Source organism: Dermacentor andersoni, chromosome 2, assembly GCF_023375885.2.
Source record: "Dermacentor andersoni chromosome 2, qqDerAnde1_hic_scaffold, whole genome shotgun sequence".
In the NCBI taxonomy this organism is placed as follows: Eukaryota; Metazoa; Arthropoda; class Arachnida; order Ixodida; family Ixodidae; genus Dermacentor; species Dermacentor andersoni.
The window spans coordinates 98,379,117-98,394,305 of NC_092815.1; the positions used below are offsets into that span (position 1 = coordinate 98,379,117).

General features: G+C 49.0%; 1 protein-coding gene across 1 annotated transcript in view; it reads left to right on the forward strand.

Annotated features, from left to right (window-relative positions):
• Window positions 1–15,189, forward strand: part of LOC126541585 (uncharacterized) — a 38,449-nt gene continuing 23,260 nt past the window's right edge. The window contains exons 1-2 of the mRNA XM_050188412.2: window positions 1–581; window positions 1,675–1,742. Of these exons, the coding sequence (XP_050044369.1) occupies window positions 464–581; window positions 1,675–1,742 (186 nt within the window). The 5' untranslated portion in view covers window positions 1–463. The remainder of the gene's footprint in view (window positions 582–1,674; window positions 1,743–15,189) is intronic.

Genomic DNA, 15,189 nt, shown 5'->3' on the forward strand with positions numbered 1-15,189 from the left:
TCGGTTGGGAAGCACGTAGCAAGGTGCATTTGAGTCGCCGTTCGAAAACAGAAGCAGCCAACTGCCCCGCCTTTACCTTGGCGAGGAATTCCGGCGACTACAAGCGCAAAACATATATAAGCAACTGCTAACAATGAGGCCCGGAGTTGGGTGAACAGTAGCACCGCTGCGAGCACCGTAAGGACGTCAGCTTCTCCGGTCGTATACCAACTTCATAACCACCTCTGAGCATTATTGTTATGTCACGTGACTCAAACCTACCAATCGGGTACGTGGCTTGCACGATACCGGGAGCGCAGTCGTCTGCTCTATGCAGGTACCGAAATAATGGGTCGAGGCTCATTAATTTTGGACTGAGAAGGCCGCGGGAATAGCTGGAACGCAAACAGCGGTGGAAACAGTGAAGCCAGCAAAAGCCTTTTCTCTGGATCGCCTCGAGTGTTCGGGAGCCCCGCAAGAGGTCATGGGACATTCACGGCCGCTCGGGCGATTCCTATTTCGCTTGGTAGCTGCAGGACTGATTCTGCTGGTATCGGCGGAGGAGCCGGACTTCATGAATCAAGTGATGCCCGTGATATGCGGTAAGTTGCCGATGCGTGCGAGTACCGATCAGATTATTTCAAGTGAAAGATCGCGCCGCTCATGCAACGCACATGTTGGCGTCTATGTGAAGCGAAGTTATAGTGAAGCGGTTTAATTAAGTTATATACAGAATTAAATGAGATGCGCAAATTATCTTTATGTTCGTTTTATGGAGCGTGTAACCTCGTGCAATGTTTATTCACCGCACGGGTCTCTCATATATAGCAGTATATGCAAGTGCATTTAATACACCTCTGGGGGCTGGCCTGGAATAGGGACATACGCAGTGGCCCGAGAGAAGGAATAGGCTAAATATAAGAATTTTCCTAAGCTACTAGATTAAGAAGTTTGTGTGCATTAGAAAAATGTATGCGGCGACATTATACGTAAATGTTTTATTTCGTTATGTATTGTTTGATTACGCACAACGGAGGTGCGCGCAATGGCATTATACTTTGGAGGTTGACATGCAGAGTGCTTATATATAGGCTGATGCGCATATCACCTTTATCTTATCTTATCTTAAAGGCGGACGTTTGGACTATAGCTTGCGGGTCATCCTTAATCTATAGCGTCAAGGCGAACGCGGGCTGAAACAAAGAATCTGACAGCGCTGACTTATATGCATGAATGTACTGCTTACGAAAGAACACTCGCACAGGATATTTAGCGTAAATGTAACAAAATATTTTGTTAGGTGGTGCGTCACAGAAGAATACCACCGAAGGCGTACGTTCGCAGCCGCATTGAGCTACTCGAAATATTTCCGCGTTGCGCATTGTTAGATAATTCTTTGAAGTCAACTACGTGAAACCTTGTAAAAAATACGATTACATATAAGCACGAAAAGTCAATAAAAAAACTGAAAATGCGAATAGAGAAGTAACATAGGCAAATGCGAAAGAAATGTCATAACTTTGCATTTTAGCACTGCAGTTCCGCTTTAGCGTTTAACATCAGATTAACAGCTTATCTGTTCAACGTGGTTGCGCGGGCGAACGCGGCTGAAAGAAACACGTCCAGCCGTGATTCTTTGACCAACCGTGTGTAATGCAAAATGTTTTCCTTTCCCACCCCATTTGACATCCGCAGCGGCTACCCAGAATTTGACAAGGCGGATCTGGTATTTGGCTTGCGTGGAATACCTCATGGAGTACGGGGTACGTATCGGTAGAGTACGCACTGCGCATGCGTCACAGTAAAACATCAGTACCTTCTGCGTACGTGCGCGCGCACTATTTTGTTCGGAGCTCTTGAAGGCCGCCGCCTTGGGTTGTATGAATGCGCAACACAAGACAAGGACAAGAGAAGGTGTAAAACGACGACGCGGCGCTGACTCTCAACTGATATTGAAAATATGTCTAACATATCCGGAGAGATAAAGCAGAAGAGTGGGTCTAAAAATTAATCTGCAGAAAACTAATGTAATGTTTAACAGTCTCGAAAGAGAACAGCAGTTTACGATAGGTAGTGAGGCACTGGAAGTGGTAAAGGAATACATCTACTTAGGGCATGTAGTGACCGCGGATCCGGATCATGAGACTAAAGTAATCAGACGAATAAAAATGGGCTGGGGTGCATTTGGCAGGCATTCTCAGATCATGAACAGCAGGTTGCCATTATCCCTCAAGAGAAAAGTATTTAACAGCTGTGTCTTACCAGTACTCACGCACGGGGCAGAAACCTGGAGGCTTGTTAAAAGGGTTCTATTTAAATTGAGGACGACGCAACGAGCTATGGAAAGAAGAATGATGGGTGTAACGTTAAAGGATAAGAAAAGAGCACATTGGATGAGGGAGCAAACGCGAGTTAATGACATCTTAGTTGAAATCAAGAAAAAGAAATGGGGCATGGACAGGACATGTAATGAGGAGGGAAGATAACCGATGGTCATTAAGGGTTACAGACTGGATTCCAACGGTAGGGAAGCGTAGCAGGGGGCGGCAGAAAGTTAGGTGGGCGGATGAGGTTAAGAAATTTGCAGGGACAACATGGCCACAATTAGTACATGACCGGGTATAGTTGGAGAAGTATGGGAGAGGCCTTTGCCCTGCAGTGGGCGTAACCAGGCTGATGATGATGTCTAACACACACACACACACACACACACACACACACACACACACACACACATATATATATATATATATATATATATATATATATATATATATATATATATATATATATATATATATATATATGTGTGTGTGTATATATATATATATATATATGTGTGTGTGTATATATATATGTGTGTGTGTGCGCGCGCCAGTTGATAACCATGGCATGCACGAAACACTCCCGGAGCATTGCAAGTCGTGCGGTTGTCGCGCCCAATTTAATAAGAACTAGTGTAATTTTGAAACACGCGAGCCAACTGACAAGGGAAATCGCCGAGGCTCACAATATAAAGATTAGAGACAAGGCATGTATCAGCGAACCGTCTATCACTCTTCATGACAAGGAACCGCGTTACCTATCTCAATTTTGATTATGCGCCAGTTTGTCACAGTTGCTTCGATGCATCTCTGTGTCTCGTGCATGTCATGGTTATCAACTTGTACCTATATATATGTTAGACATATCTTCAATAAAATATCAGTTGAGTCAGCGCCGTGTCGTCGTTTTATACCTTCTTTTGTCCTTGTCTTGTGTTGCACTGTAACGAACCTTACTATAAATCCTAACCAACTGGCCCAACTTGTCGTCTTGATGTATGAATGCCACTGGTCAAGGTACAGGTTGCTATACTCGCGGACAACTTTCTGTGGCAGTGAAGTGAAAGCTAAGGGGGCCGAGCTTCAGCACATGGGTTACCGCGCGAAGTAGTCCGGCAGCGTTTGATAGCGCTTTCGGATTCTCGGAACAGACTTCCTTGGAACAGACGCCGCTTCCGCGTGCGACGGTTTCGCGTTTGCCCAGAGGCGGGAGGGAAAAGCCGCAAAATAATTCAGCTTCAACACTCAGTGGTGTGTTTTGTCTTGTTTAGCTGTTGCAAACAATGTGTTTAAGTTTTCTCTTCCCCATCATAAACTAACGCGGAGGAAAACGCGGGATAGCTTTCTTTTCTTTTTTTTTTTTCAGAAGCCCTCTTACTTGTGAGCGCTTTGCCTCAGTAGCCTTTCCTTCATTGCCACAGAAAGTTGGCCGATATTATCCTCTCAACCTCAAGTATGCCGACATACGCCAGCGCCACTTCTTCCCTTGGTGGAAAGCGGCGTCATCATGTGCCGCTATCTTGTACACGTTCGAAAAGCCGACGTTTGATTTCGCCTCACGCGATTGGACTAGATTGGCCTAGGCCGCGATACCGGCGCAGCCTGGACAATCGCGTGAGGCGAAATCGAACGTCGGCTTTTCGAACGTGTACTACAAGATAGCGGCCCTGACCGTGACAGGCGCTCGCGAAGCCCGAGATTTTTGCGAATTTGCTCCTCGCGTCGCCGTTGTTTCGCGATGGTTTGGCGGTCGGGTAGCGCTAAGATGCCTGGTACGTTGCTGCGTGGCGAACTGCCACTACAGCTATAAAAACATCTGGGGCCTGCAGCCACCTGCCGAGTTCTACAGTTTCCCGTGTAAATGGTATAAAAATTTAGTTGAAGGACAACACCAGTCACAAAAGACAAGAAGAGAGGTTCACCCCACAACGACTGGTTTTCTTTCTCTTCCTCTCTTCTTGCCTTTTGTGACTGTTGTTTTTACTTCAACTATATGTACCAATTGACCCGGATTTCAACCCTCCTGGTATAAAAAGAACGCAGGCAGGCATGGATAAAGTGGATAACCGCCGTCCGCGGAAACAAGTAAGTCGGGACGCTAACGTTTGCCGTTTTCCTTAATGCTAACTATTATTCGTGGCAGCGTTGTTGATTCGCCTTATAGCTGAGTCATCACAGTTTGCTCGCGACGACGAGAATATCGCTGCAGTTCTACTTCTACGTGCTTTGAGCGACACATTGACCGTCGACTGACTTGCGCGTGCGACGTGCACTGTGCTTTCTTGTGTCTGAGAGCGCGCGCGTGATTTGTAACTTCTGCAGTAGCAAGTTGCAAGCAGGTGAGCGCTTTATCACAGGCGTATGATTAGGTAGTCCATTTTAAAAAAAATAATGCGGGCCGCTTATTGTGCATGCGGCATCTTGACTCCGCGAGCTGTGTTGCGAGAGGAGTGCAGCGGCGGTTTGAATCGCTTTGGCTCTCGGTCGTTCTTTTAACACCGGTGTAACACGGGCACTTTCGATCGCGATCAAGCCCAACACGGATCGAATTTTTCGGTCGCGGTCAAGAATGGTAGCTGTTGCATGACACCAATCCGGATCCAGTTGGCTGAGCTCACTCAGCAGTATATACGGTGCAGACGACAGCCTATACGATCACGATCTGCTGGATCCGGATCGTGCAAAATCGTGTTCAAACGTGCCCGTGTAGGAGCACCCGATCCGGATTGGACTCGATAGCGCTCCAAAGCGCTTGAGTAACGGGGGTATAAATTCAGTTTGGGTTTAGACACCTAAGGGACGCCAGAGTCGTTGTGTAGCGCGACCTGATGGTAAAATCATCTATCTTGGTATACTTGTGAGGCGGCTTTCCGAGCGAGTTTCTTCACGCTTTTTTTAGTCGTTAAGGAATCGTTTGCCTCTTTCTTCGTTTTCGATTTTAACAAGCAGTGATATCGCATCACATCACGCCACTCGCTGCACCCGCGCGGAGCTGGCGCTGGACACGGTGGGTACGAGTCGCCGTGTCCCCTTTAATAATGGACCCCAGTGCCACGCGAGCGCCCCCTCAACTGACTGCGTGCCACGGATTAACATTTCGCATTCGAAAACGTCAAGTTGGCATGCGAAAGCGAACAAGCGCGACTTTCTTGAATCTCCCAACAGCAGTGGTTCACGCCTGTCTCCTCTCTTTCTTTGCACTATACCTGTTCCCAAGATATGTAGAATTCTTCATGGGCATTTGTCGGCCCTTCGTGTTTTTGAGGCTGTTGGGGCACCGACCTGCAGGCACGTGCGGTCAGATGCACGAGAAACACAATCTGGCATACTGTACTCCCTGTACGCAACACGCCTGTACGCAACCGCGCTGCCTGTCGACTTCTTCATTTGCTCCCGCGAGCGGCGCTGCTCGGCAGCGTCCGTACACGTGCAGTCAGTACACGTGCACATGCAGCACGTGCAGCCGGGTTGGACGTTGAGTGTTTGTAGCCTTTAAATGGTAGCTAGGAGGGGGCAAGACTAATAGCTATTGGTGGTTTTACGGTGCGTGTTTTGGTAGAAAAGTGAGAGCGTGGCCGCGTGGTTGAGCGCGTGCGAGAGCGTGTCATACCTTGGGTCTCCGCGGCATTGATTGCTTTTGAAACAGTGGTGAGAGTTGCTTTGCGACATTTTGAGGATTTGAATCCTGTGCGTATCGGCTTTTGCTAAAAGGCACGTGCTCTGCATTATTATTGTATTATAGTATTTGCATCAGAAAAATCCGTGCAATAGATGGCAAGAGAGAGAGAGAAAACATTTATTCGGACCATCGGGGTGGTTGCGCTTGAGGTCGAGTGGGTGGTGTCCTCATTCCAGGACTCCACTGGCCATGGCTGCTCGACGTACTTGCTGGACGAGAGCTTCTTGTCCCGCCAGGGTATCGCCGGTCAGCTGTACCTCGCACCGCTCAAATGACGTGCTAGGCGTCTTTAAGTGTTGAGGTTTGCCCCCGCACCTCCACGAGATGTGAAAGAGTGTAGGGCGTGTGTCGCCGCACCAGGGGCAGATGCCGCGATATGTATGTGGGAGCATTTTACTGTATCTGTGTAGGTTTGGAAATGTCAAGAAAGCCGGGAAAGCAAGGAGTGCGCTAGGGGTCCCTCAAGGCAGGTGAGGGGATGAGAATTGGAGAGGGAATCGAGTCAACCGGCACACACTGTGATGTCGATACTAGGCTGCAGAAAATGGAGGCTTTCTAGTAAGAGCTTGTCAAACAGGTGGAAGAGCTCAAAAATGAGCTAAATAGGGAGCGTGATGCACGGAAGGTAATTGAAAAAAGACTTGAAGCAGCCGAGGAAAAGCTGAACAGGGCCGCAATTGTGAACGAGAATATGCGTGACAATGGAACGCTGTCCCCCGACGTGACAGGAGAGGGAGTGCTAGCAAAGTGCGTGGAATGCGTGCAACGTGGTGAAGGGTTAGCTGGAAAGAGCGGCATCTACCTTGTGGCCGCCACGCGGAAAAGGCAGGAGCACAGGGGACAATGCCCCTTGTCGAGTACGAATCACGCGGAAAAGGACAAAGGGAGCAAGGAGAGGTAGGAGAGAGTGAAAGGGTGATTATCGCTGGCGACTCAAGTCTGGCTAGGTGCTCAGAAGCAATTGTGGAGAGGGTGAAAGGCGATAAAAGAGTGGCGGTAGGGACATTTTCAGGGCGGACACTGGGTTCTGTCAGGGAGCGAGCGAAAGAAAATCTCGCGGAAAATGCCCACGTGCGCAACCTTGTCATAGTAGCAGGTGGGCTAAATGACGTCCTAAACAGGAAAGGGACAGGACTAGCCCAGCGCTTGGCGAAGGGGGTGGACAACTTGCATGAGCTATTACCTCAGGTGCAGATCGTGGTGTGCACGGTGCCGGAGGTGCCTGCACGTGACAGTCATGTACAAAGAACCATCATCATCATCATCATCAGCCTAGTTACGCCCACTGCAGGGCAAAGGCCTCTCCCATACTTCTCCAACTACCCCGGTCATGTACTAATTGTGGCCATGTTGTCCCTGCAAACGTCTTAATGTCATCCGCCCACCTAACTTTCTGCCGCCCCCTACTACGCTTCCCTTCCCTTGGAATCCAGTCCGTAACCCTTAATGACCATCGGTTATCTTCCCTCCTCATTACATGTCCGGCCCATGCCCATTTCTTTTTCTTGATTTCAACTAAGATGTCATTTACCCGCGTTTGTTCCCTCACCCAATCTGCTCTTTTCTTATCCCTTAACGCTACACCTATCATTCTTCTTTCCATAGCTCGCTGCGTCGTCCTCAATTTCAGCAGAACCCTTTTCGTAAGCCTCCAGGTTTCTGCCCCGTAGGTGAGTACTGGTAAGACACAGCTGTTATACACTTTCCTCTTGAGGGATAGTGGCAATCTGCTGTTCATGATTTGAGAATGCCTGCCAAACGCACCCCAGCCCATTCTTATTCTTCTGGTTATTTCAGTCTCATGATCCGGATCCGTGGTCACTACCTGCCCTAAGTAGATGTATTCCCTTACCACTTCCAGTGCCTCGCTACCTATCGTAAACTTCTGTTCTCTCCCGAGACTGTTAAACATTACTTTAGTTTTCTGTAGATTAATTTTCAGACCCACCCTTCTCCTTTGCCTCTCCAGGTCAGTGAGCATGCATTGCAATTGGTCTCCTGAGTTACTAAGCAAGGCAATATCATCAGCGAATCGCAAGTTGCTAAGGTATTCTCCATCAACTTTTATCCCCAATTCTTCCCAGTCCAGGTCTCTGAATACCTCCTGTAAACATGTTGTGAATAGCATTGGAGATATCGTATCTCCCTGTCTGACGCCTTTCTTTATTGGGATTTTGTTGCTTTCTTTGTGGAGGATTACGGTGGCTGTGGAACCGCTATAGATATCTTCCAGTATCTTTACATATGGCTCATCTACACCCTGATTCCATAGTGCCTTCATGACTGCTGAGGTTTCGACTGAATCAAATGCTTTTTCGTAATCAATGAAGGCTATATATAAGGGTTGGTTATATTCCGCACATTTCTCTATCACCTGATTGATAGTGTGAATATGGTCTATTGTTGAGTAGCCTTTACGGAATCCTGCCTGGTCCTTTGGTTGACAGAAATCTAAGGTATTCCTGATTCTATTTGCGATTACCTTAATAAATACTTTGTAGGCAACGGACAGTAAGCTGATCGGTCTATAATTTTTCAAGTCTTTGGCGTCCCCTTTCTTATGGATTAGGATTATGTTAGCGTTCTTCCAAGATTCCGGTACGTTCGAGGTCATGAGGCATTGTGTATATAGGGCGGCCAATCTTTCTAGGACAGTGTTCCCACCATCCTTCAACAAATCTGCTATTACCTGATCCTCCCCAGCTGCCTTCCCCCTTTGCATAGCTCCCAAGGCGTTCTTTACCTCTTCCGGTGTTACTTGTGGGATTTCAAGTTCCTCTAACCTATTCTCTCTCACCTTATCGTCGTGGGTGTTACTGGTACTGTATAAATCTCTATAAAACTCTTCAGCCACTTGAACTATCTCATCCATATTAGTAACGATATTGCCGGCTTTGTCTCTTAACGCACACATCTGATTCTTGCCTATTCCTAGTTTCTTCTTCACTGCTTTTAGGCTTCCTCCGTTCCTGAGAGCCTGTTCAATTCTATCCATATTATGGTTCCTTATGTCCGCTGTCTTACGCTTGTTGATTAACTTAGAAAGTTCTGCCAGTTCTATTCTAGCTGTAGGGTTAGAGGCTTTCATACATTGGCGTTTCTTGATATTAGATTCGTCGGACGATCCTACCGCTGTCAACCAGGTGTAGGAGTCGTCGGACTATCTCGCCGCTGCCACCATTTGAAGGAGATGAAGGTCGTAGACAGGAACTCGGTGAACAGGATTTATTTACATATTAACAGTTTAAGCAAGATACATTGGCAGTCCAGCGCGACTCCCATATGGAGCCCGCAAGACTAACATACAGCAAACAGCTTACGAGCACACAGCTCACTAGTGCATTTCTAGTATGACAGAGCACTCAGCTCCCGACAACGAGCACGACACGAGCACCCTCTAGCAGCCGGCAAACGCTGCTTATAAGCTCTCCGCTTGACGTCATAGTTCGACGTCATCGTTCGACGTCACTCTTCGAGGTCCCCGTGGACGGAGTCCCAGTGGGCGGAAACGCTCGTCCAGTCATTGTAAACTTGCCGCCGCCCCGCAGTACGGCCCACACACACAAAGGCACACACGTTCGAGCCTCGTGGACGGAAATGTTCGTGTTGCACACACACACAGGTGAAAAGGCCGGACAGTTCTCGGTACCGCCCAGCTTTCAGTGCCGACGTCAGAGGGCTTCGTAGAACTCTGCTTTGTCCCGGATGGCTCGGCCAAGTACCAATTTCCTGAGCTGATCGCGCGCCACGTGGCTGCCGGCCCTTCGCAGTTCTCCGAAGGGCGCCCCGTCTGGTGGGCTTGGAACACGTGCAGCGGGCTGAAAGCTGGCACGTTGCCACCCCGTACGGCCATTCTTCACAGCTCCTCCATGGCCCGGAAAATCTCGCCTGGCCAGTGCTGGCAACCGCTGGGCAGGAAGAGAATGGCTGGCGAGCAAGACGATGGCTTTGCTCTCTGCAACCCCTGCGTACTTGGAATGCCTTCAACCATCTTACAACAACTGGCACAGAAGAGCCGACCCGGCAACACAATACCGCTCAGCGTTCAAACGCCCGGAATTAGCTGCTAACCCACCAGGCCTCCTATCACAATTTCCATGCAAGTCACTCAACTGGGAATCCCAAATTTTGCCCCAAAATTTCGTGCCGCCAAAGCGAGCGTTCACGTTCCTCCTGAGTTCGACCAAACCCGACCGTCGCGCTGCACAAGAGTAAAGGTTTACGCAGAATTAAACCGAAGCCTTTCAAACACCAATACTCATACATAACTTCAGCAGCCTAACTTCGCGAACAGCCTGTTCCTACCCTATCACAGTGGCGTACTTATCTCCTGTACTGCTGCCACTGAACCGTCTGGCCAACTCCACAGGTACGTCATCACAGACGCGCTAAGTTTGAGGTCCCTATTCCGAACACGTGCTTGCATCATACAAAGTTTTCATCACGCTGACTCACATTTGTTCCTTTAATCCACACAGGACACATTCCTTAAACCAACAACCACACTTGCGTAACTTACGCAACACAGAGGAACCTTTGAACAAATGTGTCTTTTACTAACTAGCTCTTCGCACGCGTACTAGAGAAGTCAGAATACGGCTGCCTTCGACACACACGAGCAACCCAGTCATCAACGTTCTGCTTCCTTCCGTCCGCACAGGACACGCGTTAATGGACCTAAGAGCTCTTCTCAGTGCAAATCACGCACTTACTGAAAATCTACGCGTTTAACCTTAGAAAATTCAAAAACACTTAAAAGGAAAGAAGGTTAAATAACACAAACGCGCGTTACGATAGGCCTCTCAACGATAACCTTGACCTTCAGGTTACTCAAGCATACACAAAAAAAGAAAGCCTATATACTTATTAATGAACACCTCGCGAGACTACAGGTTTACTTTAAACGCGTCTTTCAAATCTCGAGCTTCTCAAACAAAACATAAACAGAGCTCATACCTTACATATTGAAAGAAATCCTAGTCTCAAATCGCGAAAATCTGCAAATGTTCAAAAATAAAACAAAACAACACTACTACGGAAGCTCTTGGCCTCCCGTTCCCGATTACTTCCGGCTGACTCATACTTTCAGCCGTACCCGAGGTGGCCGCGGTTTGAAAGCTATTCTGGCTGCCGAGGAACAACAAAAGGGCTGACTCACTATCAGCTCCCCCAAGACGTTACAGTCCCGTGCCAATTTGCGTCCTGGCGCCCCGCTTTCAACATGACCTCGACTGACCGCGTCGCTACTCCCCACCTGGTCTCGTCTTGCCACCTTGCGCTTCTTTGTACTGCACGCTGAGCTTCGAAGAGAACGACGGAACGACGAGGAATTTGACTGCCCCGTGCCCTTTGTCCGCGTCCGTGCAGAACAAGCTTCTCGGTCCCCCTTTGACCGGTGGCCCGAACGTTCTCGATGCGTCAACATCGTCAGTGACGACCGCACCTTTTTCCTCGCGCCCTGCCCTCTTGGGTCTCTCGCCATCTTTGGCGGCGCTACATTAGTTACCATCTTTCGGTCTTTACCGCGCTTCTTTTTACGGCGCTTTCTCTTCGCACTCGCTTTCATGTCGCCTTCTCGTGCCTCGTGCTGGCCGGTACACATTTCGTCGGCCCGGATCGGTCTCTTACCCGCACAGTCTGAGTGATTTACATTTAAATCTACTCTCACTTTGCCTCGACTGGCGGACAGCCCAACCGACTCGGAAACAATGCAGCAGGCTTTACTCGAGTTATGCAACTCGCACTCTTGCGAACTGCCCTCTACTGCATTGCCCAGCTCACGCTGTGCATCTGCACACAGCCCGTCGGTATCGATCGCTGTCTCACGCGCACAGTCCGAATGATTAACAACTAAATCATCCCTATCTAGGCTATCTAGACTGGCGGAGAGCCGCACCGATCCCTGAACAATGCAGTTGTTCTCTCGTGAGCTACGGAGCTCGCCACCCCGAGAACTATTCTCAACTGCATCGTCCAGTTCGCACTTCACTTCTGCACGCAGATCTGACTCGACATTGGTGCTCGCGTCTGTCAAGTCCGTAGTATTCTGTACCTCGCTAACGACCTCGCTACCATGAGATGCGACGCACACGCGCGGTAACTGTGCCAATTTGTTCGCAGCTGGCCTAGCTGTCTCTACAGTCCTCTGTTGGCACAGCACCTCGTCGCTCTCACTCTGGCCTTTAACGGCCTCTGTTGCCACTAAGGCTTCGTTAGCTGCTAGCACTTCGAGTTCACCTATGAACGTGCTGCTACTCTCACAGGTACTACTACTTTTCTCGGCTTTCGACTAAAATCTGCAATCTACTTCCTCACACTTTTGCTGCGTCCAGCCTACAGATTTCTCAAGCCGCTGTTGACTTCCTGCGTTTAGCTGCTGCAAATCATGCATCTGTTTCTTTACTGCTGCAATTTCTTTTTCAACCTCCTGCCGTTTTTGCTCACGCTCTTGGCGTTCTTGCTTAATTGATTCCTGTTCCCGCTTTTTGCTTAGAATTCGTTTGCCCATTTGTTCTATGAATTTCAAATCATTGTTACTCTCTAGAATGGTTTTACGAATCTCTGACTCCTTCAAGTCCTCATCTACGTTTACCTCGATCTCCTCACACAACCACAACAGGTCAGCTCTCGTCAAACACATTAGGACCATGGTCGCTACTTTAAGCTTTGGCTCTGCTGTCACACAATACTTGTTGCGATACCCACGCAAATCAAAATACAAGTAAAAGATCCCAGCGAATCAAATTCAAAAACACAGAGAAATTGAAGCCTGGTAAATCTTACAGCCAAAACCAAACGCTTACCCACTGAAGCAGCACCATATCACCAGTCCTTCCCCGCCGTATCCAGTCAGTTGCAAGAGGTGGTCAATCTCAAGTCGCCTCCAACTTGATCAGGATGCCGGTCGGTCACCATGTGCCAACGTCCGTCAGCTGCCGTTGCTGTCTCCGAGTCGAAAGGCCGATCTAGAAGCCGTAGGCTGGTCTAGGAGCCGTAGGCTGATCTCACCGCTGCCAACCAGTTATTAGGATTGGAGCGGTCGTAGTCGTAGCGAGGACCTTGGGACGACAGGACTGGGCGAGCAGGATTTAATGGCAGTCTTTACATTTTATAACAGGAGGTACATTGGCACACTAGCGCGACTCCCATATGGAGCCCGCAAGACTAACATACAGCAAACAGCTTACGAGCACACAGCTCACTAGTGCATTTCTAGTATGACAGAGCACTCAGCTCCCGACAACGAGCACGACACGAGCACGACACGAGCACCCTCTAGCAGCCGACAAACGCTGCTTATAAGCTCTCCGCTTGACGTCATAGTTCGACGTCATCGTTCGACGTCACTCTTCGAGGTCCCCGTGGACGGAGTCCCAGTGGGCGGAAACGCTCGTCCAGTCATTGTAAACTTGCCGCCGCCCCGCAGTACGGCCCACACACACAAAGGCACACACGTTCGAGCCTCGTGGACGGAAATGTTCGTGTTGCACACACACACAGGTGAAAAGGCCGGACAGTTCTCGGTACCGCCCAGCTTTCAGTGCCGACGTCAGAGGGCTTCGTAGAACTCTGCTTTGTCCCGGATGGCTCGGCCAAGTACCAATTTCCTGAGCTGATCGCGCGCCACGTGGCTGCCGGCCCTTCGCAGTTCTCCGAAGGGCGCCCCGTCTGGTGGGCTTGGAACACGTGCAGCGGGCTGAAAGCTGGCACGTTGCCACCCCGTACGGCCATTCTTCACAGCTCCTCCATGGCCCGGAAAATCTCGCCTGGCCAGTGCTGGCAACCGCTGGGCAGGAAGAGAATGGCTGGCGAGCAAGACGATGGCTTTGCTCTCTGCAACCCCTGCGTACTTGGAATGCCTTCAACCATCTTACAACAACTGGCACAGAAGAGCCGACCCGGCAACACAATACCGCTCAGCGTTCAAACGCCCGGAATTAGCTGCTAACCCACCAGGCCTCCTATCACAATTTCCATGCAAGTCACTCAACTGGGAATCCCAAATTTTGCCCCAAAATTTCGTGCCGCCAAAGCGAGCGTTCACGTTCCTCCTGAGTTCGACCAAACCCGACCGTCGCGCTGCACAAGAGTAAAGGTTTACGCAGAATTAAACCGAAGCCTTTCAAACACCAATACTCATACATAACTTCAGCAGCCTAACTTCGCGAACAGCCTGTTCCTACCCTATCACAGTGGCGTACTTATCTCCTGTACTGCTGCCACTGAACCGTCTGGCCAACTCCACAGGTACGTCATCACAGACGCGCTAAGTTTGAGGTCCCTATTCCGAACACGTGCTTGCATCATACAAAGTTTTCATCACGCTGACTCACATTTGTTCCTTTAATCCACACAGGACACATTCCTTAAACCAACAACCACACTTGCGTAACTTACGCAACACAGAGGAACCTTTGAACAAATGTGTCTTTTACTAACTAGCTCTTCGCACGCGTACTAGAGAAGTCAGAATACGGCTGCCTTCGACACACACGAGCAACCCAGTCATCAACGTTCTGCTTCCTTCCGTCCGCACAGGACACGCGTTAATGGACCTAAGAGCTCTTCTCAGTGCAAATCACGCACTTACTGAAAATCTACGCGTTTAACCTTAGAAAATTCAAAAACACTTAAAAGGAAAGAAGGTTAAATAACACAAACGCGCGTTACGATAGGCCTCTCAACGATAACCTTGACCTTCAGGTTACTCAAGCATACACAAAAAAAGAAAGCCTATATACTTATTAATGAACACCTCGCGAGACTACAGGTTTACTTTAAACGCGTCTTTCAAATCTCGAGCTTCTCAAACAAAACATAAACAGAGCTCATACCTTACATATTGAAAGAAATCCTAGTCTCAAATCGCGAAAATCTGCAAATGTTCAAAAATAAAACAAAACAACACTACTACGGAAGCTCTTGGCCTCCCGTTCCCGATTACTTCCGGCTGACTCATACTTTCAGCCGTACCCGAGGTGGCCGCGGTTTGAAAGCTATTCTGGCTGCCGAGGAACAACAAAAGGGCTGACTCACTATCAGCTCCCCCAAGACGTTACAGTCCCGTGCCAATTTGCGTCCTGGCGCCCCGCTTTCAACATGACCTCGACTGACCGCGTCGCTACTCCCCACCTGGTCTCGTCTTGCCACCTTGCGCTTCTTTGTACTGCACGCTGAGCTTCGAAGAGAACGACGGAACGACGAGGA